At 58.0% G+C, this 27,535-nt stretch overlaps 1 protein-coding gene across 1 annotated transcript; it reads left to right on the top strand.

Annotated features, from left to right (window-relative positions):
* Positions 1-398: 398 nt before the first annotated feature.
* On the top strand, positions 399-27,535 carry SCN4A (sodium voltage-gated channel alpha subunit 4). Its single transcript, XM_061175478.1, has 24 exons — positions 399-671; positions 761-879; positions 1,008-1,097; positions 1,401-1,529; positions 1,999-2,090; positions 4,063-4,359; positions 5,157-5,220; positions 5,481-5,622; positions 6,417-6,626; positions 7,258-7,411; positions 9,261-9,499; positions 11,293-11,466; positions 12,337-12,693; positions 17,675-18,166; positions 19,868-20,000; positions 20,667-20,821; positions 21,301-21,474; positions 21,571-21,693; positions 22,958-23,236; positions 23,526-23,579; positions 23,778-23,915; positions 24,449-24,553; positions 25,213-25,483; positions 26,310-27,535. The coding sequence occupies exons 1-24, from the start codon at positions 399-401 to the stop codon at positions 27,533-27,535; spliced, it is 5,490 nt and encodes a 1,829-aa protein (XP_061031461.1).

Raw genomic sequence — 27,535 nt, 5'->3', positions numbered from 1 at the left:
ATAGGCTGAAGCCACACAGTCCCCAGAACTTGGGCCCAGGAGGCGGTTGAAGGCACTGGGGCATTGGCCCCAAGTCTCGAAGACGGAAGAGGATCTGGTTGGTTTGCTGTCAGTCCAGAGGGCAGCCAAGCCCTTGCTGGGGAGAGTGTGGTGCGGGGCTTGGGGGTGATGCTCTTGTGGCCAGCACCTGTGCAGCAGCACCTGGGCCCTGCAGGCACATCTCCCAGCCCCAAAAGGGCCTGCACGCCGACCTCCCCGCCCTGGCCCCTGGTCAGGCAGGAGGTGAGTAGCGGACAGCAGGCCCAGGGCGGGGTGGCCGCCCAGCACCCCGGGGGCTGCACGCTGCAGCTGTCCCGGCTGCCTGCCGCCCTGCTGGCCCCTGAGCCCAGGATGCGAGGATGGCCAACTCATCTCAGCCCACGGTGGTGCCTCTGGGCCCTGAGAGCCTGCGCCCCTTCACCCGGGAGTCCCTGGCAGCCATAGAACGGCGGGTGATGGAGGAGGAGGCCCGGAAGCAGCGGAACAAGCAGATGGAGACGGAGGGGCCCGAGCAGAAGCCGCGCAGTGACCTGGAGGCTGGCAAGAACCTGCCCTTTATCTATGGGGACCCCCCACCGGAGGTCATTGGCATCCCCCTGGAGGACCTGGATCCCTACTACAGTGACAAGAAGGTCCGGGCCTGGGAGGCTTCCCTCCACCTGTCTGTCCATTGTCAATCTGTCTGCCTGTCCCAGGCCTCACAGCTCTCTCCCTGCCGCAGACCTTCATCGTGCTCAACAAGGGCAAGGCCATCTTCCGCTTCTCTGCCACACCTGCTCTCTACATGCTGAGCCCCTTTAGCACCCTCAGACGCTGCGCCATCAAGGTGCTCATCCACTCATATCCTGCCCGAGTGGGGCGAGCGCAGGGGCGGGGAAAGGCAGGGAGGGGTCGGGGATGGGCGGGAGGCCCTCTCTCCACCTCCCCTCCCCACCTGCTCCCTCAGTTTCCTTGACTCTCCCCCCAACGCTGTTCAGCACGGTCATCATGATCACCATCTTGACCAACTGCGTGTTCATGACCATGAGCGACCCGCCCTCCTGGTCCAAGCATGTGGAGTAAGTCTCCCCCTCCCCCGTTCCCCCGGTCCCAGGTGTCTGCCCGTCCCAGGTGTGCACTCTGAGGATGCCCAGAGTGAAACTGCTCTTGCCTTCCAGGGAGACAAACACTGTCACTGCCACCCCCATCAACACACACCTTCAGTCCCTGGAATGGCACACACTGTCACTCTCACCAATGTCCTCAGCCCCTGGGTGGCATATGTCATTTCTGTGCCCTCCTTCCCAGGAGGTCCATCACTGCCACCCACACCCCGGCCCAGGCGTGACATGGCTGGCCCTGGCCGGCCCTCTCCCTGCCAGGTACACCTTCACAGGGATCTACACCTTTGAGTCCCTCATCAAGATCCTGGCCCGAGGCTTTTGCATCGAAGACTTCACATTCCTCCGGGACCCCTGGAACTGGCTGGACTTCAGCGTCATCATGATGGCGTGAGCAGGGCCCCGGGGGCGTCCTGAGGCTGATGAGGGTGAGGGGAGGGGGCCAGGCCTCAGAGGGTAGACTGCAGGGCTGTGGGTCCAGCTTGCAGATAGCGGGCTGCACAATTCTAGGAGCTGCCATTCCCGGGGTCTGGCTGGCAGGCTGTCCCGGTGCCCCTACACATAGCACATATGACCACACACAGCAGCCCTGAGCCCTAGTCCCACGGGCCCCCACCCGGGAGAGCTGGGCTACCCTTGCTAACCCCACTCCTCAGCAAAGCTCCTGCACTGTCTTCCCCACCTCTCAGGCCCCGATAGGAAGCTTGCTGTGCCTGACCTGTCCCCCCGCATCTCCACGGTAACCCCAACTACAAGGATTCCTTGGGAATCCTCATTCTGGGCCTGGAGAACCTGTGACTTCTGCCCTACCGCCCACCCCCGGCTCTGACACAGCCCTCGCCCCAACCTCCCCACCCAGGTACCTGACGGAGTTTGTGGACTTGGGCAACATCTCAGCCCTGAGAACCTTCCGGGTGCTGCGGGCCCTGAAAACCATCACAGTCATCCCAGGTACTGGGGAGGAGCAGGGACCCTCTGCCCAGGCCATCAGGCCTCCCCCCTCACCCAGGCCTGGAACCAGGCACTCCAGTTCTATGACCCAGGGTCACAACCCTCCCAGGTGGTGTAGGACCCACACCAAAGCCTGGACACAGAGGGGCCCCTGTGGCCAGAGAGGAGAAGGGGCCCCAGGTGGGAGGATGGGTTTTGAGAGGCAGCATAGCAAGGTGGTTAGAGCACAGATTCTGGAGCCAGACTGCCTGGGTTCAATTCCCACCTCCACCACTTCCTAACTTTGACCTTGGGTAAGTGGCTTCCCTGTCTGCCTCAATTTCCGTATCTGTGAAATGTGGATAATAACAGTACCACTCATCCGGTTGTTATGAGAATTCAAAGCCTTGATAGCAATAAGGTGCTTAGAACAATGCCTGGCCCAGGGTATGTGTATTCAATAAAATAAGCAGACTGGGCAGAGCAGAGACCTCCACCTGAGAGAGACACAGAGAATTCAGTGATGGAAAGTCCCAGCCCTGTGGGCTCAATAATGAACATGCCACATACCCACTGAGCGATCAGGCCAGGGCAATTCCAAAGTAATGCATCAAGAAGCATGAAATAACTAGAATCTGGATCATCCGGACCCTCAAAAAAGCATGTGGAGAAACTGGAGAAGGTTCATTAAAGGAGAGAAAGATGATCTGAAAAGGCATGGAGAACAGACTCTGGGAGGAGGGGAAATTGTGAAGTCTTAGTGCTAGAATATACCTTAGTTCTCCTCTAGTCCAAAGCCCTCGTGAATTGCAGTTGAGGAAGGAGGGACCCCGGGAGGGAAGAGCTTACTGAAGGCCACACGGCACGTTGGCCCCTGAGTCAAGGCCACAATACCTTCCCTCGGTGCCATGCTTCCAGCATCCTCAGAGCTCAGAGGGTTTTTATAAGGAGGCTGCTGAGCATCTGTTTTCATACCAAGATAAGAAAAAGAAATAAACTAATATTGAAGCAAGAGACACACTGATTAGGCCCAAGGAAGAAGTTATGGTTCTTCCATAAACGATGGAATCTGAGCCTGGAATTCCATACGATTTGGCTATGCCTTTGCCCGTCCAGAGGAGTGGAATGCAATATTGCAAAGTCAGCCTAGAGGTTCTCAGAGTGAACCCTGCTGTTCCTTGGGTGTTAAAAGAGAAAGGGGCAGTGGTGGAGAATCCACCTGCCAATGCAGGGGACACGGGTTCGAGCCCTGGTCCGGGAAGATCCCACATGCCGCGGAGCAACTAAGCCCGTGCGCCACAACTACTGAGCCTGCGCTGTACAGCCCGCGAGCCACAACTACTGAAGCCCGCACGCCTAGAGCCTGTGCTCTGCAACAAGAGAAGCCACCGCAGTGAGAAGCCCACAAGCCCGCGCGCAGCAACGAAGACCCAACGCAGCCAAAAATAAACAAATAAATAAATTTATTAAAGAGAAAAAAAGAGAAAGCGTTCTGTGTCAAATAAGGTGAAACGTGGCATTAAAGTTTTTGTTTCTGTAGGACTTCTCCGAGCCTTTGATAGGCTAATCTACACAAGGACCCTCCAAGAGGGCGCTACAGAGCTCAGCCTTCCCCAAACATGATTGAACCCCTTTTGTTAAGGGCACAGCTTGCTAAATGAGCGTTCTAAGGAACACACTTTGGGAGTGCTGACTTAGCAACATTTATTAAGCTCCACTGTGTGACTGGGTGTTGCTCTCTGAGTCGGGCAACACACTGTGAAGTCTTCATAGTCCCTTCTTCTAGTGGCTGAGATTCGGTGGCCATTCAAGGCTCCAGATGGAGGTTGTAACCAGAGAAGGATGGGGCTAATTTGGGAAGGCTTCGGGCAAGCAGTGCCCCAAGTAAGTCAAGGCTTGAAGGAGATGGAGTAGGCAGAGGCTCGGAGGGGCTAAGTCGGTGAGTTACCCCCTGCCCTGCCCAGCCCCAAGCTCTCACCCTCTCTGTGATCAGGGCTGAAGACCATTGTGGGAGCCCTGATCCAGTCGGTGAAAAAGCTGTCAGATGTGATGATCCTCACCGTCTTCTGCCTGAGTGTCTTTGCCCTGGTGGGGCTGCAGCTCTTCATGGGAAACCTGCGGCAGAAGTGTGTGCGCTGGCCCCCGCCCTTCAATGACACCAACACCACGTGGTACGGCAATGACACCTGGTACGGCAATGACACCTGGTACGGCAATGACACCTGGAACAGCCAGGAGAGCTGGGCCAGCAACTCTACCTTTGACTGGGATGCCTACATCAATGACGAAGGTAAGAACGGAGGGTCGGGAGGCCAGTGGGGTCTTTCCCAGCCCCGATGGCAGCCCCTTGTGAGACAAAGAGCATGGAGAAGGCCTGAGTGTAAATCCATCACTTACCAGCTGGGGTAACCTCTGACAAGTCACTTCATCTCCCCCTCCCTCAGAGTCTTTACCTATAAGATGGAGACAACAATACCTTTCTCAAAGGGTTTGTGTGACAACAAATGCCAAATTGCTTTGAAAATCCTAAAGCTTCTGCTATAAAAAGCAGCAGTCCATAGTCCCTAACCTACGTACTCCTTGTTCTCCATCACACCACATGCTCGCACCCTGGCAGGGCCACCACCAGGCCCCCGCATCCTATTCACATACCCAGACTTCATAGGCTCACACACACAAGACAACATTCTCATAAAGCCACTCTTACTTCACACTGTGCCTTCTGGCAGCTGAGAAAATGGTACCCCTTCTTCAACCTGGCATCCTGGATTCTAGCCGCATCCCCCCTTCAGTTGAGGGTCCTGCACAGGCACATGGTAGCCCCATCCACACACATGCATGCCCCCCACCCCGTATCCCTCTGTGCCCCTGCTGCACCCCACACTAGGCACTGAGCTGGCAGCAAAATGTATCTACCCAGAGACCTTGGAACTTGGAGCTGCCCTTAAAGGAGAGGGAAGGGGCACCCAGAGAGCATCCATTTGGGGTGTGTGGTCCACACAGATGTGTCCACAGGTGCACAGTGGGTACTGTGCCCACAGTGTCCATGTGGTGACATGTTTCCTTTGTGGCCTCTGACTCCCAAAGGGAACTTCTATTTCCTGGAAGGCTCCAATGACGCCCTGCTCTGTGGGAACAGCAGCGACGCTGGGTGAGTGACACTGGGGGGGGGGGGGCGGTGGGGGCGGTGGAGGGCAGGTGTCCCAGGGTTGTCACAAGATGGGGGATGATTAGGGATGAGGACCTGGGGTGGATGGAAACGTAAAGAAAATTCATGGGCATGGGGGGAACACTTTCCATTTTTTGGGATGCAGACAAGACGGAAGGATATTTTTCTCTTGGGATCCCCCCATCTATCTCCCGGCTGGAGCTCTCCTTTCTCCCTAAAACCAGCCCCCATCCTATCCCCAGGCGCTGCCCTGAGGGTTACGAGTGCATCAAGGCCGGGCGGAACCCCAACTATGGCTACACCAGCTATGACACCTTCAGCTGGGCCTTCCTGGCTCTCTTCCGCCTCATGACACAGGACTATTGGGAGAACCTCTTCCAGCTGGTACAGCAGCCCCCCGCCCTGCCCCTCAGCCCCACGGCTACCTCCCTCTATCTCCACAGCCTCCTCCGGGCTTGGTGGGGCCCCTAATAAGGCTGTCCCCTCCATGGTACCCCCTAAATGTCCCTACATATGGGTTCTCAGAGCCCTCTGACGCTAGGTACCTGCCCAGATCTGAGCCCCAGCCCTTTCTTCCTTTTCCTCATTTGCCTTAAGAGCTGAGATCTGAGCCGGGCACAGACTCCCAGGCCTCACAGTAACCAGTAGGGCAGCTTAGACTCCAACTCTGCCCATACACAATTATTTACCTTCCACTGTTTGCAGGTGGGCAGGTTGGGTCTGGAGCAACGGTGCCTTCTGGTTCCTGGTGATGTTTCTAACATGATGATGTTAATAATAATATTTAGTAATAATAATAATAATAATAGCTGCTATTTGCTGAGCTCTTACTAGATGCCAGGCACTACGGGAAAGCTAGGATTCAAGCTGATCCCAAAGCCCGTGTTCACCAATTTTTATCCTGGTTCTCTGATCTCAAGATGTCTGGCTGAGGTCCGCAGGGCTTTCTGAGCCAGGAGACCAGGAAGGTCTGGGTCCTGAGTATATATTTTGAAGCACCCCAGAATGTGGCTTAGCCTGCCAAGGGTGGCCATACCTTGCCTCAAAAGCCCTCAAACTGCCTGGCTCTGTGAAGGACCCTCTCCATTTACCTATCTGGGCAATGGATGTATGGAGATGGGTGCGGGTGAAAGCAGGCGGGTGCCATGTGACGCTTTCTCTCCCTCCCCCACTCCCAGACCCTTCGAGCAGCCGGCAAGACCTACATGATCTTCTTCGTGGTCATCATTTTCCTGGGCTCCTTCTACCTCATCAACCTGATCCTGGCGGTGGTGGCCATGGCATACGCTGAGCAGAACGAGGCCACCTTGGCCGAGAATCAGGAGAAAGAAGAAGAGTTTCAGCAGATGCTGGAGAAATTCAAAAAGCAGCAGGAAGAGCTGGGGAAGGTCTGGACTCAGGGAGAGGAGGCCGAGGATCCAGGGATCTCTCTGCCCCTCGGCCTGGGTGCTCTTGGGCAGGCTGAGGGGGGTTGCGGGGGGGGGGGCATGGGGTAGGGCCTGCAAGGCAGAGGACGGGGGGCAGAAGGCCCAGGCTGGAGCTTTGGTGGGGTGGGAGGCATCCAAGCAGTGGAAAGAGTATTTCTCAGCTCAGTGTCTCAGTTTCCCCATATATAACAAGGAATCGGGAGTAGTTAAACCTGACGTAGCCTTCCAGCTCAAATTCCTATGGTTTTATGATTCTTTTTGGGCAGCGTACGGGTCCAGGCTGAGGGAGAGGCGGGTCCTGATGAGGCCCCAGGGAGCAACTGTACATTTACCCATCATCTCATGAAGTGCAGGGTCAGTCAAGGCTTCAGAGAGTGAAGGGTCTTCAGGATGTGTGTCCTCAGTCACTTTGGTCCCTACCCTGTCACCCCACCACCACTGAGGTTGCCGCCCCTGCCCACAGTAAGCTGGGTGCAGGCCGAAAAGAGGGGCCCCCAGCCTGAAAGGCTCAGGGAGAAGCTCTGAGAGTCCATTAGTCCATCCCCATGGCTCAGCGATGGACTTTATGTCCATCACCCTTGCTGGTCCACAGGCCAAGGCCGCTCAGGCTCTGGAAGGTAGGGAGGCAGACGAGGACCCAGCCCAAGGCAAAGACTGCAACGGCAGCTTGGACACATCAGTGGGGGAGAAGGGGCCCCCAAGACCCAGCTGCAGCGCAGACAGCGGCGTCTCAGATGCTATGGAAGGTGAGTGCCTGGCATCCCCATACCCACCCTACTCTGCCTGTCCTGCCCATCAGGCCACTTGGGCTCCCGGGGTGGGGGCCGGGAGGGCCTGGCTGGACCCAGCTTCAGGGCAGTAACTTAATATTGGCATCGAAGAAATGGCCGTGATAAATATAGTCCTGGCTTACCCTGGCCCAATTCTGGCTGCAAGGCCAGGCTGTGGCGGGAACTGGGGGCTTCCGGGAGGCCTTGGGGGCTGCCAAGGCAATGGGGAAGGACAGGATAATAATACTAACCAGGAAGGCCCAATGTTCCGGAAACTGGAGATCCTGTTCCTCAAATATCTTCTCGGTAAAAGTTAAACCCCAAAGGTCACTCTGCCCAGATAGAGTCACAGACTCCCCCAAATCCCTGTGCTGCCCCCCAGGCCTCAGTGGGAGACTAGGATAAGGTAACGAGGAGAGGGTGGATAGACATACAGACGGATGGATGGATGGATGGATGGGTGGCTGGGCTGAAAGATTAATAAATGGGAAGAGACATGGGTGTGTGGATGGATGAGAGGGAGGGAGGAAGGCAGTAAGGAAAGACAGAGGGAGGAGGAGGAAAGGGGGAAGCAAGGGAGGGAAGATGCAAGGAAATCTGACATAGAAGGGATCGGGTCCTCTCCCCAGGTGTCTCGCCTTGTGCCAGGAAGGACTTGGAGGACTTTGCAAACCTCTAGAGGGCCCCATCCCAGCTGACCTTGTGTGACGGGCATCCAGGTGTCGGTGTGCCCTGCCAGAGAATGCCCCAGGGAATGCTGGGCAGGGCTGGCTGAGGAGGTCACTCAACGCTGTCCTTACTGGGACTGTGGTGGGAAGTTTGAGGCCTCAGACACAGTTTAGGGCACCTGCAGTAGCACCCAGGTTGGGGGTAGGGGTGTTGCTGCCAGAGCAGAATCTGCAGCCTTTGAGAGGTCCGGTTTACTAATTCTTGGATGGGGGTGCGGCTCAACCGCCCCCAAACTCTGGGGTGTCCCAATCATGCACTCAAACCCAGGTGTCTATGGGGCTGCCCCCGGCTCCAGTCCCCTTTCCTCATCTATGACGTGGGGGCACTAATATACTTACCTCATCCATTTCCGGTGGTAATTAAATGAGAGCACGCCCAGGCTGAGATCCCCCATGGGCAGCAGAGGCCTGGAAGACCAGGAGGAGAAGCAGCGTCACCCATGGGCCTTACGGAGCCCCAGGGGTTTAGAGCTGGAGTGGCAAGAACAGGGGATGTTTCCAGAAAGCTACCCTGGTGGGAAAGGAAGGACTGGCTGGGGACAGTCTGGAGGGGCCGGCATACTGGCAGTGGGAGGGAGAGCCCTTGGGGGGAACCACGGTTTGCTCCTGAGTGGCGCTGGCCAGCAGCAGGTGGAACTGGGACCCAGCCCCCTGCAGTGGCCTCCCGTCTCTCCCTGGGGGCCCTCGGGCCCCTCCCCAGCCAAGATCGCAGCCCTGGGCCATAGGCAGAGGATGGGAGTCACCCCATCGCGTTAGGGGGTGGGGAGCTCCAGGAAGGCGGAGCTGAAGTAGAACACTGGGAGAGGAGCTTGGGGTAAGGCTGCTGAGGGTGTGGCTTTTTGAGGGTCAGCTAAGGGACAGCGCGTTGTGGGGTGGGGCACTGAGGGGTGGGGCCATGTGGGCGGTGTCTAGAGGGATGGGTCTTGAGGGTGACCCACTGAGAGGCGGGGCTTGGAGTAGGCCTCCCTGAGGGGGCGGGGCTTGAGGTGTGATGCTCTAGGGGGCGGGGCTTGGAAGGTGGGACCAAAGATCTAGGTGGAGGAAGGAGCACGTGAGGGGGGATCCTCATCAGGTATCTGTTTCCACCCTACTCCCAGGGCTGGAAGAGGCCCACCAGAAGTGCCCACCATGGTGGTACAAGTGTTCCCAGAAAGTGCTCATATGGAACTGCTGCACCCCGTGGATGAAGTTCAAGAATATCATCCGCTTGATCGTCATGGACCCCTTCGTGGACCTGGGCATCACCATCTGCATTGTACTCAACACCCTCTTCATGGCCATGGAGCATTACCCCATGACGGAGCGATTTGACAGAGTGCTCAACGTGGGCAACCTGGTAGGGAGCGGACGAGGGAGAGGCTGTCCTTCCTGTGCAGGACAGGAGAGGGACCACAGGGCCCGACGGGCTGTGTGGAAATATGGGGCACGATTAGGGGGCCTAAGGGGACAGGCTGGGGTTATTTTCCCAGCATATGGGTATATGGGGGCATGAGTTGATGTACCAGGGATGTACATGGGGTGATCCATGGGATGTGGAATTTGGGTTTCAGGGTACTTGGGGGCAGATAGAATGGGGATGAGGTGCTTGACCTCTTATGATCAGGATTTCAGGGGCTTTGGGGTCCAGGCCATGCCCTGGAGGCAGAGATGGGGGAGTGAGAGCACAGAGGTATGGGGGGGCTGGATGGCAAGTCTCTCCACTTTCAGAGGTTGTTGTGGGGCTAAGAGGGACCAAGGGACCTGGACGTGGGGGCGTAGAGCCATGGGCACCCAGGCTCAAGAGGCCCCAGCTCACCCTGGAGGCCCCAGGGCATAGTCCCCCAGCCCTGAGCCCCCCTGCCCGCTGCCATTTCTCCGGCATGGCCAGGCCAGCTCCCCTCTCCAGCCCTTTCTGCTCTGCTATTGTTGACACACACTGATCCGCCTGCTTATCCCTGCCCATTAGGAGCATTATCACCTCGTTGCCAGCCCCTGTGGAGCCTGACAAAGGGAAAAAGCCGCCTCCTCCTCCAGCCCAGCCCCACCCTTCCCAATTGCCTTTGCAATCTTTCCGGGATGGCGAATGGGCAAGATGCTCCCCCTCCGCTGAGGGCGCGGGGAGCCCAGGAAGAGTCAGATTTGGGGCCTGGGGCAGGATGAGGACTGGGTGGGCAGCACAGGAATCAGGCCCTGGACTCCCCAGCCCGCGAGGCAGGCACGTCCACCCCACGGAGATGCCCGAGGCGGCCGTGGCCAGGCCGGGCTGGAGGAGCAAGGGTGTGCTCTGGACCCGCGGTGCAGCTGCTGGGGTGTGTGTGATGGGCCCGGCCCGCCGCCTGCCCACCCCCTGCCCACACTCTGCTGCTGTCTGGGCACCTGCTACGGCCAGGGACAGCTCCTGGGCGGGGCTCAGCATGTGCCCGGGCAGGCTGTGGACCCGGGGCAGCTGGTGCCCGGCAGGAGGGGGGCCGTGCCCAGGGAGCTTTTAGAGGTTCTGCAGCCCTCAGATGAGTCCAGGGCTCTGGGGGCTCAGCTCTGGCTTCTCACTGATCCTCCGCTTCATCCTCTTTTGGGCCCTGCCTTAGACTTCCGAAGCCACCAAGATTTTCTGGGTCCTGGGACCCCAGCCAACCAGGGTAGAGAGGCTATAGGGTGTAGGGACAGGAGACTGAACTAAGCACCCCAAGACCTGGTTTGAGACATGCTTCTATGTGGGCAGTGTGACCGACAGCTTGCTGCTGACCTCTCCGAGCCTCAATTTCTCAACTCTGGGATGAGCGTGATCATCCCTCCCAACTTCACAGAGGTCGGGATACCAATAAGGTCATAATGTGAACCACAGCATGCTCTATGAGTGTTGAATATTATTATGATTGGGCTGAGGCCCCAGGAAGTCACGTGACAGGCCAACAGTCCCAAGGCCAGGAATGGACGGGCCCTGGTCTCTGAGTGGTTCCCACTCTGCCCCGTGGCATGGTCATTCCGCTCCTCACTCACTCACATACACACACCTGTGGGCCGTGGGTACTGCCTGCACCCCCAGGGCTCTGTCACCCTCCCCTCGAGCCCTGGAGGTGGGAGTGGGGTGGGAGACTCCCGAGGTCCTGTGCCTCTGAGGCTCTGTGACGGGGGCTGCACCCCACCCTGCAGGTCTTCACGGGCATCTTCACAGCAGAGATGGTGCTGAAGCTCATCGCCATGGACCCCTATGAGTACTTCCAGCAGGGCTGGAACATCTTCGACAGTATCATTGTCACCCTCAGCCTGGTGGAACTGGGCCTGGCCAACGTGCAGGGGCTGTCGGTGCTCCGCTCCTTCCGTCTGGTGCGTGAGGCCCTGGCACCCGGGCTGGGGAAGGGTGTGGTGAGGATGCCCGGAGGAAGGGAGGAGAAACCGCCAAGAAGCCAGAGGGCTGGAAGTAAGGGCCCCTCTGCCCTTTGGTCACCACTCTGCCTCTTAGAACCTTTCTTACTGGAAAAAAGGAGAAAGGTGCCCTCCCCCTTATCACACAGAGCTGCTGGGGGACCAAAATGACAGCCCAGGAGCTGACATTTGGGCTTGACTCCTAAGTGACCTTGGGTGGCAGTGGGGTGGGGACTTCAACCCATACTGCAGAGCTGAAAGCTGAGGCTCAGGAAGCTCATCAGTAGTGGAATTGGGACTCCGAATTAGCATCCTTTCCACTACCCCATAGGGACCTCTCATGTATCCACAAAAGTATAGAGAAGGTAAGATACACCTCTGTGTACCTTTCACCCAGCTCCAACAGCTGTCAACATTCTATAATTCTTGTTTTATCTGTCCCCCCGATTTTTCTGTGGGGAGTATCTTAAAGCAAATCCTGAGATTTCATTTCACTTGCAAATACTTTAGCCTGTATATTTAAGAGATAAGGACTCTTTCTTTTGATCACTCGAAGAGGATTAAGGGGTAGGATGTGAGCATTCCCATTTAATAGAGAGGTAAACTGAGGCCTTGCATCCCTCAGTGGGTGGGAGTTGAGCTGTTCAAAAGAGTTTTTTCTGGGAATTCCCTGGTGGTCCAGCGGTTAGGACTCTACACTCTCGCTGCCGAGGGCCTGGGTTCAATCCCTGGTCAGGGAACTACTCTTTCTCCTATAAGGATGGGGATCTCTTGGGGCTGGGCCAGGGGTCCCCGGGCCTCACCAGCCCCTGCCCTCGCCCTGCCCGGCAGCTGCGGGTCTTCAAGCTGGCCAAGTCGTGGCCAACGTTGAACATGCTCATCAAGATCATCGGCAACTCGGTGGGGGCACTGGGCAACCTGACGCTGGTGCTGGCCATCATCGTGTTCATCTTCGCCGTGGTGGGCATGCAGCTGTTCGGCAAGAGCTACAAGGAGTGCGTGTGCAAGATCGCCGCAGACTGCAACCTGCCCCGCTGGCACATGCACGACTTCTTCCACTCCTTCCTCATCATCTTCCGCATCCTGTGCGGGGAGTGGATCGAGACCATGTGGGACTGCATGGAGGTGGCCGGCCAGGCCATGTGCCTCACCGTCTTCCTCATGGTCATGGTCATCGGCAACCTGGTGGTGAGTGAGGTCGGCTGGGTGGCTCCCCCACCCTCGCCCAGGACACCCAAGTGTCCACCATGTGTCCATGCCTTTATTTCCTTTAAATCAAGCTGTCGTTGAAGGGCCCTTTTCCCATGAGGTTACACTGTGTGAAACCGCCGATGCTTGTTTTCTACCTAACCCCAACCCCAAATGGCAGTTTTGTATGTTTTAACTCAGTGGCTCTCAAATTTTAACCTGCTTAAGAATCACCTGGGAGTTTCTCAGAACCTAGATTCCTGGCCCCATGCCCCAGAGTCAGATGCAGCAGCTCTGAGCCGTGGCCCAGGAACCGGCATTTCTAATGAGCTCTGGGTGATGTCACTGCCGCTGAGGCAGCGACCACGCTGCGAGTAGTACTGTTGAGACCTAGTGTTTTGGGTAAAGTAACATGATAACTGGAGTCAGACTGACCCATGTTGCAGTCCCGGCTCCTCCGCTGTCTATGTGACCTTGAATGAATCACTGCTCTCTGGTTGGCTGAGTTCTCTAACTTCACGTGGAAGAAAAATGGTAGGCCCCTCAGGGGTTGGCTGGGAGGACTGACTGTGACCGAAGAAGGCACAGTGTGGGGTTGGTACCAGGAACTCCTGGCCCTTTTGTCCTCCTACCCTCTCACCCTCTGTTCCCAGGAATTAGGCCATGGGCGTTGGGAGGATCTGGAGATGGCATGGGCTGCATCCATCCTGCCACTTTCTGTATGCGGGGCTGGTGCAGGGAGGGAGGTGCAGGGGCCCATGAGAAACGGGGTGTGAGGCCATGGTCCAGCTAACCAGAATTTCTGTGGCTGGAGCCAGGGGAGGCATCTCTCCGCACCCTGCCAACTCTGCTTCACCCCTTCTCGGGGTGGGGTCACTCCTGCCAGGAGAGCTGTGCCCAGCTGCCCCCTGTGGTGGCCGACGCTGCCCCGGGCAACAGGGGGTGGGAAGACTCACGTCCCCATGTTCCGCAAAGGCCTGTGGAATCCTTGAGCTGCTGGGTCAGCGCTTCTCAGATATGGCTGAGCTCTGGCTGGGGGCAGGGGCGGACTGGCGGCAGGAGGTGTCACCTTGATGGAGGAGGGGACCGTAGGAGGGGGTCCCAAGCCCCCAGGGACAGCCAGACAGCATAACCCAGCCTGCTTGCTCCTGGGAGGGGGGTCTTAGGGAGTGGGGAGAGTGAGGGAAGATGGAGAGTGAGAGCAGATGTCCCAGCAGAACTTTGGGGCAGGATTCGGGATGGGTGTGTGGGAGCAGGCTCTGAGTAGAAGCTTGTGAGGGCAAGTTTAAGGGCCTGGAGGTGACTAAAAGGGTCTGCAGGGGGTTTCTGTCTGTGTGTGTGTAAACTCAAAAACATTTCAGGCCCCTGCTTTGCCATTTGATGACTGGGAAACCTTGAGCAAGTTATTTCTCTCTGGCCTCAGTTTTTCTCATCTGGAAAATGGGGATGATGGGGGTGGTGACCTACTCCACTGGGTGGTCGTAAGGATTACATGACACACGTCCAAGTGCTTAGCAAAGCACTTGGCCCAAGAGGCCAGGGGAGTCCAAATGTTACAGGCGTTGGGGGAGCAGTGGCGGATTCAGTACCCATCACCAACCAGCATCACACTCCTGGTGTTGGGCTCTGCCACGTGCCGGTTCCTGTGCCAAGGGCTTTACGTGTATTATCCCTAATGCTCTTTTTTTTTTATAAGTAGTTTAAATTTATTTATTTTTATTTATTTATGGCTGTGTTGGGTCTTCGTTTCTGTGCGAGGGCTTTCTCCAGTTGCGGCGAGCGGGGGCCACTCTTCATCGCGGTGTGCGGGCCTCTCACTATCGCGGCCTCTCTTGTTGCGGAGCACAGGCTCCAGACGCGCAGGCTCAGTAGTTGTGGCTCACGGGCCTAGTTGCTCCGCGGCATGTGGGATCTTCCCGGACCAGGGCTCGAACCCGTGTCCCCTGCATTGGCAGGCAGATTCTCAACCACTGCGCCACCAGGGAAGCCCATCCCTAATGCTCTTGATGACCCTGTGTGGCAGGTAATGTTGGCTCCGTGCTTCCAGGAGGCACAGCCCAGAACCACACAGCTAGTGTGAAACGGAGCCTGGACTAGGACCTGGGTCTGTGTAACTCCAATAGCAACAGCGTCAATACCAGCAGCAATGGTACCAATGATGAGGTTAGCATCAGCAGTACCGGCGATGACAGCTGACCTCTATTCATGTTTATTCAGCATTCTGAGCACTTTCCTGGTATTGATCTCTTAATGCTCACCACCCCCTATGAGGGCCGTGCTGTTTTATCGAGCAAAGTCTCAGGGAGGTTGATTAGAACCTGTGCAGGATTTGAACCCAAGCAGTCTTGCCCCAGTGTCTGGAACCACTGCACTGCACTGCCTCTGTGTGTGTGCCATCCACACCCTCCCATCACACACACATGCACACGGGTACACACACACACAGACACACACACCTACCCACCCTGATGCCCTTCTCCAGCCCAGCTCTGTGGCTCTCCCACTTTGCTCAAAGGAAGCAGAGTGACCAAGGGGGGCGGCACTGCCAGCTCCTTGGGCACTGTCCCCGCCCACCACCCTCCCAGGCCTCATGGAAGCAAGTGTCTGCCAGAGGGCACCGGGGCACCCTGCCAGGGTGTGTGGGGACCCAGGTCCCCTGCGTCCATGGCACTCAGGCACTTCCTCGGGGCTACTGTGAAGAAGAGGAAATGACCAGGGCATAGGGAACCCACCCCTCAGAGCCCCCCAGGGGAACTTGCTGTCAGTCCCCCTTCCCTCCAACCCACCCCCCATGCCTTGCCTGAGGCAGCTATTTCTGTCCCAGGCAGGAGCCGTGTGCAAACCCTGCTGACCCAGAGAGCAGCTAATTCCCATCTCAGATGTGTTTCTGGCAACTGGACACCTCCCGCCAGAGAGGGAAAGAAAAACCAGTAAATTTTGGTGGGGGGCAAAGGCAGAAAAGTAGCTAGAAGGCATGGCAGTGGGGACGAATACCCCCAGCACATTCTCCCAGAGAGAGAAGATAAAATATACTATATATATATATTTTTTTTTAATATTTATTTATTTTTTATTTTTATTTTTGGCTGCGTTGGGTCTTGGTTGCTGTGTGCAGGCTTTCTCTGGTTGCGGCAAGCGGGAGCTACTCTTCATTGCAGTGCGCGGGCTTCTCATTGCAGTGGCTTCTCTTGTTGTGGAGCACGGGCTCTAGGTGCGTGGGCTTCGGTAGTTGTGGCTCGTGGGCTCTAGAGCACAGGCTCAGTAGTTGTGGCTCACAGGCTTAGTTGCTCCACGGCATGTGGGATCTTCCCAGGCCAGGGCTCGAAACCGTGTCCCCTGTATTGGCAGGCAGATTCTTAACCACTGCGCCACCAGGGAAGTCCCTATATATATATATATATATATATATATATATATTTTAAAGATATTATGTCAACTTGATAGTTAAGACAATAACAAAAAGACCTTGGAGGACACTGGTGAAGGGCAGACAGTGAGATGCATGGAGAAGATGGCCAAGGGTGGGAGATTCACATTCCGGTCCTCCCTTGGTATCTCAGGGGATCGGTTCCAGGACACCCTGCAGATTCCAAAATCTGAGGATACCCAAGTGCTGTAGAAAATGGTGTAGTACAGTTGGCCCTACTTCCTCATGTCCACTCATACAGCCCCACCCTGAGACCCTCAGAGTAATACCTGCCTCTGGCTGACAGGAGCCAGGACCCCCACCCCAGCCAGGCTGTACCTTCCTCCTCACTGCCCTGGGATGGGAGTAAGCTGGTGGAAGTCAGGGCTACTGCATTGTGTAGCCTCCGGGGTAGCCATTCACATTGTAGTCTAAGTAAATGATGTCCTCTGAAGTTGTACAATGATTGGAAACCTGGGTTCTAGTTCTGACTGTGCTGTTTGTCCTCAGGCAAGTCACTCCACCTCTCTGGGACTCAGTTTCCTCAGTCATAAAATGCTGAGCTGGCTTCAGAGTTAATCACACTCCTCCCTGTACCTTGTAGAGTCTTCTATTATCGCACACATAACAGCCAACAAGTTTTGAGTGCCTACTGTGTGCTCTACTTGTATTGACCTTTTAATCCTCACAACAACGTGAGGAGGTAGGTATTGGAATCATCGCCATTGTACAGATGAGGAAACTGAGGCACAGAGCAGTGATAGGACTTGCCTCAGGACACATGGCTAGTAAACTGGGGTTCAAAGCCAAGCAGTGTGGTTTCAAAACCCGTGCACCCCAGTCTCTGCTTTGTGCATACCCACTGCATTGTATTTGTCTGATCAAATGTCTGTCTCTAGGCTGAGGGCAAACTGAGGCCACTTGCTTCTACACACAGTGGGAGGGGCTCAGTAAATGTCTGTCCACTGGAAAATAAAGTTGACAGGGGTAGACCAGTAGCCTCTTAAGTCTCTTTCAGTGGGGCTAAGAGAAGAGAACCCGGTGGAGCAGGGAACCCCAAAGGAAGAAAAGGGAGTGAACAGTGGTAGGTGAGATGCCCCTTCTACAGCAACAGGGGACATGCATCTGGGTATCAGGAGCACAGGGTCTATTAAAAGTCCCATTTACCAGACAAGAGAAGAAGGCTCAAAAGATTCAGGCTCCCAATAAGTCCTGGAAACTTGGAGACATGAGTCCTGTTTTTTGTTCCACATCCCCTGACAGTGGAAGTGGAGGACAGAGTCATAGAAAGAGTCCCTGTCACCCAGTGGGCCTCCCCGAACCCTGCCTCTGCCTTGGTCAGCAGGGTCCTATCATGTGCGTAAGACTCAGTTTCCCTATCTGTAAAGTGAGCGTGACAGTAGCACTCCTCACCTTCACAAGCAGTTGTGAGGGTTCCATTAGGTGACGTCCTCTTAACAGCCCACCATGAGGTGGGTCTGATCCGGAGACCCGAGGCCCCTCGTGCTGGCTGAAGGTGGCACCCTCAGGGGCCTAGAGGCTGAGCTCAGGCTCCCCCCACCCCCTGCTTCCCAGGTCCTGAACCTCTTCTTGGCCCTGCTGCTCAGCTCCTTCAGCGCCGACAGCCTGGCGGCCTCGGACGAGGATGGCGAGATGAACAACCTGCAGATCGCCGTCGCGCGCATCAAGTGGGGCGTCGGCTTCGCCAAAGCCTTCCTCGTGGGGCTGCTGCATGGCAAGATCCTGAGCCCCAAGGTTATCATGCTCAGCCTCGGGGGGATTGGGGAGGCTGGCGAGGCCGGCGAGGCTGGGGAAAGTGTCTCCGAAGACGAGAAGAAGGAGCTACCGCCCGAGGAGGATGAAAACAAGGACCTCAAGAAGGACAATCATATCCTGAACCACATGGGCCTGGCTGACGGCCCTCCCCGCAGCATTGAGCTGGACCACCTCAACTTCATCAACAACCCCTACCTGACCATCCACGTGCCCATCGCCTCCGAGGAGTCTGACCTGGAGATGCCCACAGAGGAGGAAACAGACACCTTCTCGGAGCCTGAGGATGGCAAGGTGAGCCTGTCGCAGAGCCTGGATCAAGGGGTCGGGAGTCAGACAGACATGACTCTACATTTTTGTGTGACCTTGAACATGGCACAACTCCTCTCCAAGCCTCAGTTTCTCCATCTATAAAATGGGGTAATGGTACCTACCTTGTGGTATTACTGTGAGCATTAGATGAGATGCTGGGTGCAAAGCACAGTCAGCTCTCTGTGAACGGTGACTGTTGTTACTATTAATACAATTATTATGGCATGCCCTGCCTGTCCTAATACCCTAGGCCTCTCCCTTCACACCCCTGCCCCACAACTCCACCTGGGTCCCCTCTCCCCAGCAGGTGGCGCTCTGAGACAGCATGTTCTCACCTGAGGCACCCTAGCTCCAGGGCTGGAATCCAAGAGGCCTCTCTTAACCCCCCTCTGGGTTTGAAGCTCCTGCCAAGTCCTTGCCATTATTATCTGTTTCTGTTTAGACCCCACCTGGAGGGCTGGTCCCAACCTCCGAGTGTGGGCCAAAGTGCCAGGTCTGGGCTGGGGACTCTGAGGAGAGGTGTCAGGGGCCCAGTAGGGTTGGGTTCAAGGGGAACAGAGAGCTGGGAACTGGAGCCGCTACCTGCCCTCTCCTCCATGCAGGGGGCCTGCTGCTGGGTTGAGGTTCCCCTCCCCTGCAAGGGTGGGGGAGGCCCTGGTGGTCGCCCCCAGAAGCTCAGGCTGAGCCCCCTTGCCCACCCTCCAGCTCCGGCAGGGGAAGGACTAGCACATAAGCTAGGGCGGGGCCCCCTGCCCGTCCCCACCCTATGGGCGAGGGCCCCGCTGGCACCAGAACCTGAATAAACTTTGCCCTGAAAGCTCTTGACTCCTTGTTCCCCCCAAATACGTGGCACACTGACTTACCAGGGAGCCGAGCGCCTGCCAAGCTATAAATACCCAGGGAAATGTGGCACTAACTTCGGTATGAGGAGTGCGGGTGGAGCAGGGCTGGACAGCAGCCGGGGCCAAGGCTCTGGGGACTCTCACGGGGAAACAAGTACGGCTCCCGGGGGGCTGTGGGAGTTGGGGTGCATGGGCAGGGCAAGTGGCTCAATGGGTGCCGTGCCCAACCTAACGCCCGGTGCCTCGGTTTCCCTTTCTGTCGACTGGGCACAAGGCCCTCCCTGGTTTTCTGGCCACTGTTCTGACAGCCGCCCCCTGCCCCTCCAGGCTACCCTCTCCATCTTCCTCTTCAGGGGCCTCACCCCCAGCCATGAAGGGGGCCCCATGAGGAGTGGAGGCTGGGGGCAGGAGGCCGGCCTAGATGCAGCACCGGGAGGAGGTGGGAGAGGCCTGGCCAGACTGGAGCACCAGCCGCCCCACCCGACCCACTCCCGTTAGGTTCCCTTGGCCCCAGGCTGGAGCTTTGGCTGCAGAAAAATTTCCATCCTTTCTGGATTCCTCAGCCAAACGGACCCTGAGGATAGGAAGGCTCGGACTTTGCTCCATCCTGACCCCCTTCCTTCCCCAGGCCTCATCCCTGTCCCACTCCAAGGGCAGGACCAAGGCCTGTGGCTCTTCTGCATAGGCCCCAGTGGTGGCTGCATAATCCAGGGCTGAATGAATGAATGAATGAGTCTGCTCCACCCTCTCTTTCCCTTCTCCCTTCTGGTCTCCCATCTTGACCTCCCCCGCCCCACCTTGTGGGAGGGCCCGGGGTCACGTGACCCTGTGGCCTCTGCAGAAGCCGCTGCAGCCCCTCGACGGGAACTCCTCCGTCTGCAGCACTGCCGACTACAAGCCCCCCGAGGAGGACCCCGACGACCAGGCCGAGGAGAGCCCTGAGGGGGAGCAGCCTGAGGAGTGCTTCACTGAGGGTGAGGCCCAGCCCGTGTGTGTGACCCCACCTCGCCTGGGTGCCTCCCCAAGCCCGGCAACAGCCCCAGCCCCAGCCCGTTGCCCCCTCGGGGACATCTCGGGGACACACGCATCACCAAAAGCAGGCAGGGCCTTCTTCCTCTGATGCTCTCCTGCCCTGCCCTGCGGCACCCAGGAGAATAGAATGCCGGGAAGGGGTGTCAGAGCTGGGGATGCCTCCCAGCCCCTGAGCCTCTTATCCCTGCAGTGTGGGCGGTGGGTGACAGCAGCATCAGCCCGAGGGCTGCCGTGCAGAATCCCCACAGAGCCCTGAGTGTGGCCGGCACTGCACAAAGCAGGCGGTCAGCAGTGGCCGCTCTAAGACTGTCCTCCTCGGCTTCGTCTGCCAGAGAGAGGCCTGCCTTGCCCTTCAGGAACATTTTTGCCCGGAGGGCCTGGGCTGTGGCAGAGTGAAGGCTGCCTGGGCGAGGTGGGGGAGGATGGGGACAGCCGACGGCTCTAGAACCTGTGCTGGCTGCCTGCACCCCTGTGCTCTGGAAGGTCTCTGCCTGCGGTTGTGTGTGTGTGGGGGGCGGGGGGGCGGATCCTGGGAAGGTGGCGGGACTGTGCCTCCTAAGGTGGCCCCCAGGCCCGTGACTGGTGCCCCCGCCGCCCTCCCTCCCCAGCCTGTGTGCAGCGCTTTCCCTGCCTCTACGTGGACGTCTCCCGGGGCCGAGGGAAGATGTGGTGGACGCTCCGCAGGGCCTGCTTCAAGATCGTTGAGCACAGCTGGTTTGAGACCTTCATTGTCTTCATGATCCTACTCAGCAGTGGAGCCTTGGTAGGCGCTGCCCTGGGGACTGGGCACTGGGCAGAGGCAGGGGCCAGGCCTGGGCACCCCCGAGCCCAGAGAATCCTAAAGAACTTACCACTGCTTCCAGGATGTGTTGTAGACTGTGTTAATTTTCTTAAAGAGACAGATGGGCTCTGAATCCGTGTGCATCCTTAGCTGACAGGTCCCAACCGGGGATCAGGTGGGGAAGGCCTTGGGAATTGGGGGTTGGTAGGGCAGGATGTGTCAAGGTGAACCCCTCGACAGACCAGTGAGGGTTACTATTATGAGGCCTGGGAAAGGGGAGCTGAGGAGCTTTTCCCCATCGGGAACTCACTGGCTCACCCGCATGCTGGGCACGGGGAGTCTGCCCCCGCCTGGCCCCGCTGCCAGACCCCTGGGAACCAGCAGCTTCAGGCAGGTAGGGGCGTGGCTGCTGCCCCGGCCTCCTCCGGGCCCTGACCACCTCGCCCTGCTGGTGCCCCCAGGCCTTCGAGGACATCCACATCGAGCAGCGGCGAGTCATCCGGACCATCCTGGAATACGCCGACAAGATCTTCACCTACATCTTCATCATGGAGATGCTGCTCAAGTGGGTGGCCTATGGCTTCAAGGTGTACTTTACCAGCGCCTGGTGCTGGCTCGACTTCCTCATCGTGGATGTGAGTCTGCCCCATCCCCGGCCGCACCGCCAGATCCCAGGCGGTCCTTGTGGCTGAGGCCCTGCACTCCCTGACCACCGTCCCCTCCCATTACAGGTCTCCATCATCAGCCTGGTGGCCAACTGGCTGGGCTACTCGGAGCTGGGACCCATCAAATCCCTGCGGACGCTCAGGGCTCTGCGTCCCCTGAGGGCACTGTCTCGATTCCAGGGCATGAGGGTGGGTGCCGAGGGGGACCCTGAGTAGGGCTAAGGACTGGGGGAGCAGCCACAGCTTGGAAAGGGGCTGGGGGTGTCTGTACTCCGGCCACCACCAGGGGTCCAGGTTTGGAGGTCCCCAGGCATCCTCCCACACCAGCCCAAGTGCCCATTCCCGCCCTCAGCCCCCTCCTTCGCTCATCTCTTCCGCCACTGGGGGCAGCAGAGGCTGCAGCAGCTCCCAGGAGGGGCCTGAGGGCACCGAGGCAGGAGGAGAGGAAGGAAAGCAGGTCTGTGGGTTTATAGGTGTCCCTCCCCAGCCTCAGACTGGGGCCCCCCAGGACTCCAAGCCTGCCCACCCTTCCCTCAGGCCCTTGAGGGCGGAAGTGACAGGTAAATACAGGGTTCGGGCAAGACCAATGGGACTTCCCCAGGCAAGGGGGCGGGGGTAGGGGGGGGTGTCTGTTAGGACCCACGCTGGAGGGACGAACTGCCATGAAGCAGCTGGTTGCAGGTCAGCAGTGCACTCAGCCTGGGGGCTCCCTCCTGGTCATGCAAGAGGCCAGCCAGCACTGGGCCCTCCCACCCCTGGAGCCGGGACCCCTCCCCACCAGGGGAAAGTAACCTGGCAGCTGGTTGGTGCCCCAGCCAGGAGTAGAGCTCCCCTGGGCATCACTGGGCTTGTGCCACCCACTTTGTCTGGAGGTCATGGAACGGCTTCTCCTTGAAAACAGATAATTCTCAGATTCAGTTCAGCCTGAAATAATGAGGTTGGCCTGGGTGGCCACCGCTGGCAGGGCACAGAGTCCAGTCCCAAGGGTCCTGCTGCTTCAAAGACTCGGCTTCTTTTCTGGGTCTGTGTCTCTAATCCTGCAAGCAGATGAGCAGGGGAACAGGTCACGGGGACTGAGTTTCCTATGGGGGCCAAGGAAAGAGTGTTTGTCTCCTGCCCGGTGACCCGTGGCCGGGCTGCTTCCAGAGAAGCCCAGCCTCCACTCTGGGCTGATGGCTCCAGCCAAGCGGAGAGCCCTCTTCAGCCACCAGGCCGGCAACCCACTACCCCTACTCCTTGCTTACCATCCCCCCACCCCCAAGTAAAGCTCAGCAGACTTCTCCCCCAGGCCTGGCTCAGATGGGCCCTCCTCCAGGAAGCCTTCCCTGAGCAACAAGGCCCAACCCTGCCTGGTCACCTGGTTACTGTGGGTGGGAACCCTGTCCCAGAGGAGACTGGGTGTCCCCACCTGCCTGGGAGAGGATCTGGAAGTGACCCCCTCCCTGGCCCCCAGGTGGTGGTGAATGCCCTCCTGGGAGCCATCCCCTCCATCATGAATGTGCTGCTCGTCTGCCTCATCTTCTGGCTCATCTTCAGCATCATGGGCGTCAACCTGTTTGCCGGCAAGTTCTACTACTGCATGAACACCACCACCTCCGAGAGGTTCGACATCTCCGAGGTCAACAACAAGTCCGAGTGCGAGAGCCTGATGCACACGGGCCAGGTCCGCTGGCTCAACGTCAAGGTCAACTACGACAACGTGGGTCTGGGCTACCTCTCCCTCCTGCAGGTGGTGAGTGTGACCCGCTGCCCCTGCCCAAGGCTGGGATGGAGGTGCCCCTGCATTCTCATTGTACCTGAGCGCCCTGCCGCTCCTTGTTAGGGGGCCGCCCACCCTGCTTCCAGGGCTGTGGGACCCAGAGGTAGTGTCTATACCTCTCCGGTCTCTATTTGATGCCTCCCCAGGGGAGCTTAGGGCAGGCAGCCTCTGGGGAGGACCAGGCGGGGGCAGGGAGGGAAACTCAAGGATGATGGAAGCAGGGGGCGGCCCCCTCCCCTCACATCCAACCACACTCTCTCAGGCCACCTTCAAGGGCTGGATGGACATCATGTATGCAGCCGTGGACTCCCGGGAGGTGAGTGGGGGTCCCCGAGATTTGGCTGGTGAGTGAGCCAGGGGAGAGGACTCAGATCCATCCCCACCCCATGCTGCCTCCTCAGGAGCCCCCGAGACCCCACAGCCTGGGGGTGGATGGGCCCACAGTGAGATGGAGAGCAGGCAGCAGGCAGCATGTACCCCCAGCCCACCCCATCCCATCCTGTGGCCCCTGCAGAAGGAGGAACAGCCCCAGTACGAGGTGAACATCTACATGTACCTCTATTTCGTCATCTTCATCATCTTCGGCTCCTTCTTCACCCTCAACCTCTTCATTGGCGTCATCATCGACAACTTCAACCAGCAGAAGAAGAAGATAAGTATCCAGCCCGACCTTCCCCGGGCCCTCCCCTCCCCAGGCTCCCTCCTCCCTCCCTTCGTCCACTCCTTCCTTCATACATTCACAAATGCTGCCTCTGCACCTGCTGTGCTCTCGCTGGCTGGTGGCATGATTCAGCAAGGCTGGGTTCACATCCCACCAGACGACCTTGGACAAGTGAGATGTGGCCACCTCGAACCTTGGTTTCCTTATGTACAGAATGAGGTTTGTGCCGCCTGCCATGCCGGCTCATTCTGAGGACCCAACGAGACATTGATGGAAGGTGGCCCAAAGCGGGCAGTGAGGCTGCGCTGGCCCCTTGCCTCTGTCAGTCACCCAGTCCCCTCCCCTCCCTTCTCTGGACCCCTGAGTCCCCCTTCCCCTGCCTCCCTTGACCTCCATCTCTGGCCGCTCCAGGCAGGTCCCACCGGCCCCCCTGCTGGGGTGTGGGTGGCTTTAAGGGTGGTGCCTGAGAAGGTGAGAAGGGGGACACCCCCCACCGCAACCTTACGGGCCCCATCCCACTATACTTTGGAGGGAAAGACCTCTTCATGACGGAGGAACAGAAGAAATACTATAACGCCATGAAGAAGCTTGGCTCCAAGAAGCCTCAGAAGCCAATTCCCCGGCCCCAGGTACCAGCCTTCCGGGCCCCTCCCCCTGCAGCCTGTATGAGGCTCCTGCCTAAGGGGGCCACGGGGGCAGGGGGCAAAATGCAGCCTGCGCTCTGCCCACCAGGCTGTGTCCCTGGCGTGAGGCTGGGTCCACCTGCCGGGAGGGGCGCCTCTCTGTAACCGTACAGACACTTTACACCCAAGCAGCAGCTGCCTGATAAACTCCGGTCATTGGTTTACCCTTCGCCTGGCCCTGCACGGCTCCCCAGTGTCCAGTCAGCTCTTCAGCTGGTGGCCTCTGGGGCAAGGGCCCCTGGAACGGGGAGGAAGAGGATGTCCAGACAGCCCCCCAGTGAGCAATGACTTCAGGAGAAGGATGAGGGGTTGCTGGGGGACCTTGATGGGAGGAAGGGTCCCAGAGTGAGGAAGGATACCCACGGACCCCACAGATTGGCCTGTTCTCATGGGTCTCGCCGCCCCTGCCCTGGCCGACTCCACCACAAAACCTGACACCTCCTCTCTCTCTCTCTCTCTCTCTCTCTCTCTCTCTCTCTCTCTCCCTGTCATGCTGTCGTGTCTTCTGCCGTGTCACCTGCATCTTCTGCCGGTCCGCGTCCTGCCCTGACCACTGCCCCCCACACCCCTCCACGTGCATCCCCGCACTCCCATCCCTGCTACAGAACAAGATCCAGGGCATGGTGTACGACTTGGTGACGAAGCAGGCGTTCGACATCACGATCATGATGCTCATCTGCCTCAACATGGTCACCATGATGGTGGAGACGGATGACCAGAGCCAGCTCAAGGTGGACATCCTCTACAACGTCAACATGATCTTCATCATCATCTTCACGGGCGAGTGCATGCTCAAGATGTTGGCCCTGCGCCAGTACTACTTCACCATCGGCTGGAACATCTTCGACTTTGTGGTTGTCATCCTGTCCATTGTGGGTAAGCAGGGCCAGGCTGGGCTGAGTCATTCAGGAAGGCCCGGTGCTCCCATCCTCGTGTCCACACACACACCTGCTCATGCACCTGCCGTGCTCACACTCACACTCACACATACACACATGCGTGTGCACCTGGTGTCTACACTTAATGCACAAAAGCACGTACGGTGGGCTCCCAGGCAACCTGTCACCTTCACACGCGTGACTACGCCTGAGAAACATTTACTTGTCCAGTGGATGCACACTCAGGTGCCCACGTGCTTCGGGAAAAACATAAGAAGATGGTTCCAGTATCCTTACACACAGGAGAGCTGTGTGTAATTGTGATAGTAACTAGCTATCATTTATCAATCATGTACTATTTGCCTGACACTGTGCTATGCACTTCACAGGCATTAGCTCACTGATTGTTCCTAACAAACGTCCTGAGGCTGGTACTGTTGTCACCTCCATTTTACAGACGAGGAAACTGAGCCACAAACCAATTAGGTGACATGCCTGAAGTCACACACCCAGAGCTGTCCTCCCCCGCCCTCTCATCCATGGCATCTGCAAACAGCCTTAGCGATAGGCCTACCACCATTCGCTTTGACACATCCCACCTCCATGCAGCCGTGTCAGGGCAAAGACGGAGCCCAGGCCCCAAGACCCCTGGGAGAGCCTAATGGGTCAGGCCATTCGGGCTGTGCTCTGAGCGGTGAGCTTCTCCTGCTCCTTCCTGGGGAAGAGCCCAGCGGGCTGGGCCCCCTTGAGCCGCGCATGCCCCCTGCTCCCCGACCCAGCCGCCCACCCTGAGGGCAGCAGTCCTCACCGCTTCCTCCCTGCAGGCCTCGCACTCTCTGACCTGATCCAGAAATACTTCGTGTCACCCACGCTGTTCCGTGTCATCCGCCTGGCGCGGATCGGGCGCGTCCTACGGCTGATCCGAGGGGCCAAGGGCATCAGGACGCTGCTGTTTGCTCTCATGATGTCACTGCCCGCCCTCTTCAACATCGGCCTCCTCCTCTTCTTGGTCATGTTCATTTACTCCATCTTCGGCATGTCCAACTTCGCTTACGTCAAGAAGGAGTCAGGCATCGACGACATGTTTAACTTTGAGACCTTCGGCAACAGCATCATCTGCCTCTTTGAGGTCACCACGTCGGCCGGCTGGGACGGGCTCCTCAACCCCATCCTCAACAGTGGGCCCCCCGACTGTGACCCCACGCTGGAGAACCCGGGCACCAGCGTCAGGGGTGACTGCGGCAACCCCTCCATGGGCATCTTCTTCTTCTGCAGCTACATCATCATCTCCTTCCTCATCGTGGTCAACATGTACATCGCCATCATCCTGGAGAACTTCAACGTGGCCACGGAGGAGAGCAGTGAGCCTCTCGGGGAGGATGACTTCGAGATGTTCTACGAGTCGTGGGAGAAGTTTGACCCTGATGCCACGCAGTTCATCGACTACAGCCGCCTCTCCGACTTCGTGGACACCCTGCAGGAGCCGCTGAGGATCGCCAAGCCCAACAAGATCAAGCTCATCACGATGGACCTGCCCATGGTGCCAGGGGACAAGATCCACTGCCTGGACATCCTCTTTGCCCTGACCAAAGAGGTCCTGGGAGACTCTGGGGAGATGGACGCCCTCAAGGAGACCATGGAGGAGAAGTTCATGGCTGCCAACCCATCCAAGGTCTCCTACGAGCCCATCACAACCACCCTCAAGAGGAAGCACGAGGAAGTGTGCGCCATCAAGATCCAGAGGGCCTACCGCCGGCACCTGCTGCAGCGCTCCGTGAAGCAGGCTTCCTACATGTACCGCCACAGTCAGGACAGCAGTGGGGACACAGCCCCCGAGAAGGAGGGGCTGATTGCTGACACCGTGAGCAAGATGTATGGCCCTGAGAACGGGAACAGCGGTGTGCAGAGCAAGGGGGAGGGGAGGGGCTCGACCTGGGACCCCAGACCTGCCATGGGGCTCCTGTCCGTCAGACCCGCAGACACAGCCCTCCCTCCCGCCCAACCCCCGGGGCAGACGGTGCGCCCAGGGGTCAAAGAGTCTCTTGTCTAG

The sequence above is a fragment of the Eubalaena glacialis genome, chromosome 19 (assembly GCF_028564815.1).
Source record: "Eubalaena glacialis isolate mEubGla1 chromosome 19, mEubGla1.1.hap2.+ XY, whole genome shotgun sequence".
NCBI classification, from domain to species: Eukaryota; Metazoa; Chordata; class Mammalia; order Artiodactyla; family Balaenidae; genus Eubalaena; species Eubalaena glacialis.
This window is presented reverse-complemented; position numbering and strand designations above follow the sequence as displayed.

Excerpts from the sequence above, each read along its gene's own strand:
- SCN4A (XM_061175478.1), top strand. The coding sequence starts at position 399 with ATGGCCAACTCATCTCAGCCCACGGTGGTGCCTCTGGGCCCTGAGAGC. Across the intron at positions 880-1,007 it reads ATCAAGGTGCTCATCCACTC|GCTGTTCAGCACGGTCATCA; the intron begins ATATCCTGCCCG and ends TCTCCCCCCAAC. Across the intron at positions 1,098-1,400 it reads TCCTGGTCCAAGCATGTGGA|GTACACCTTCACAGGGATCT; the intron begins GTAAGTCTCCCC and ends TCTCCCTGCCAG.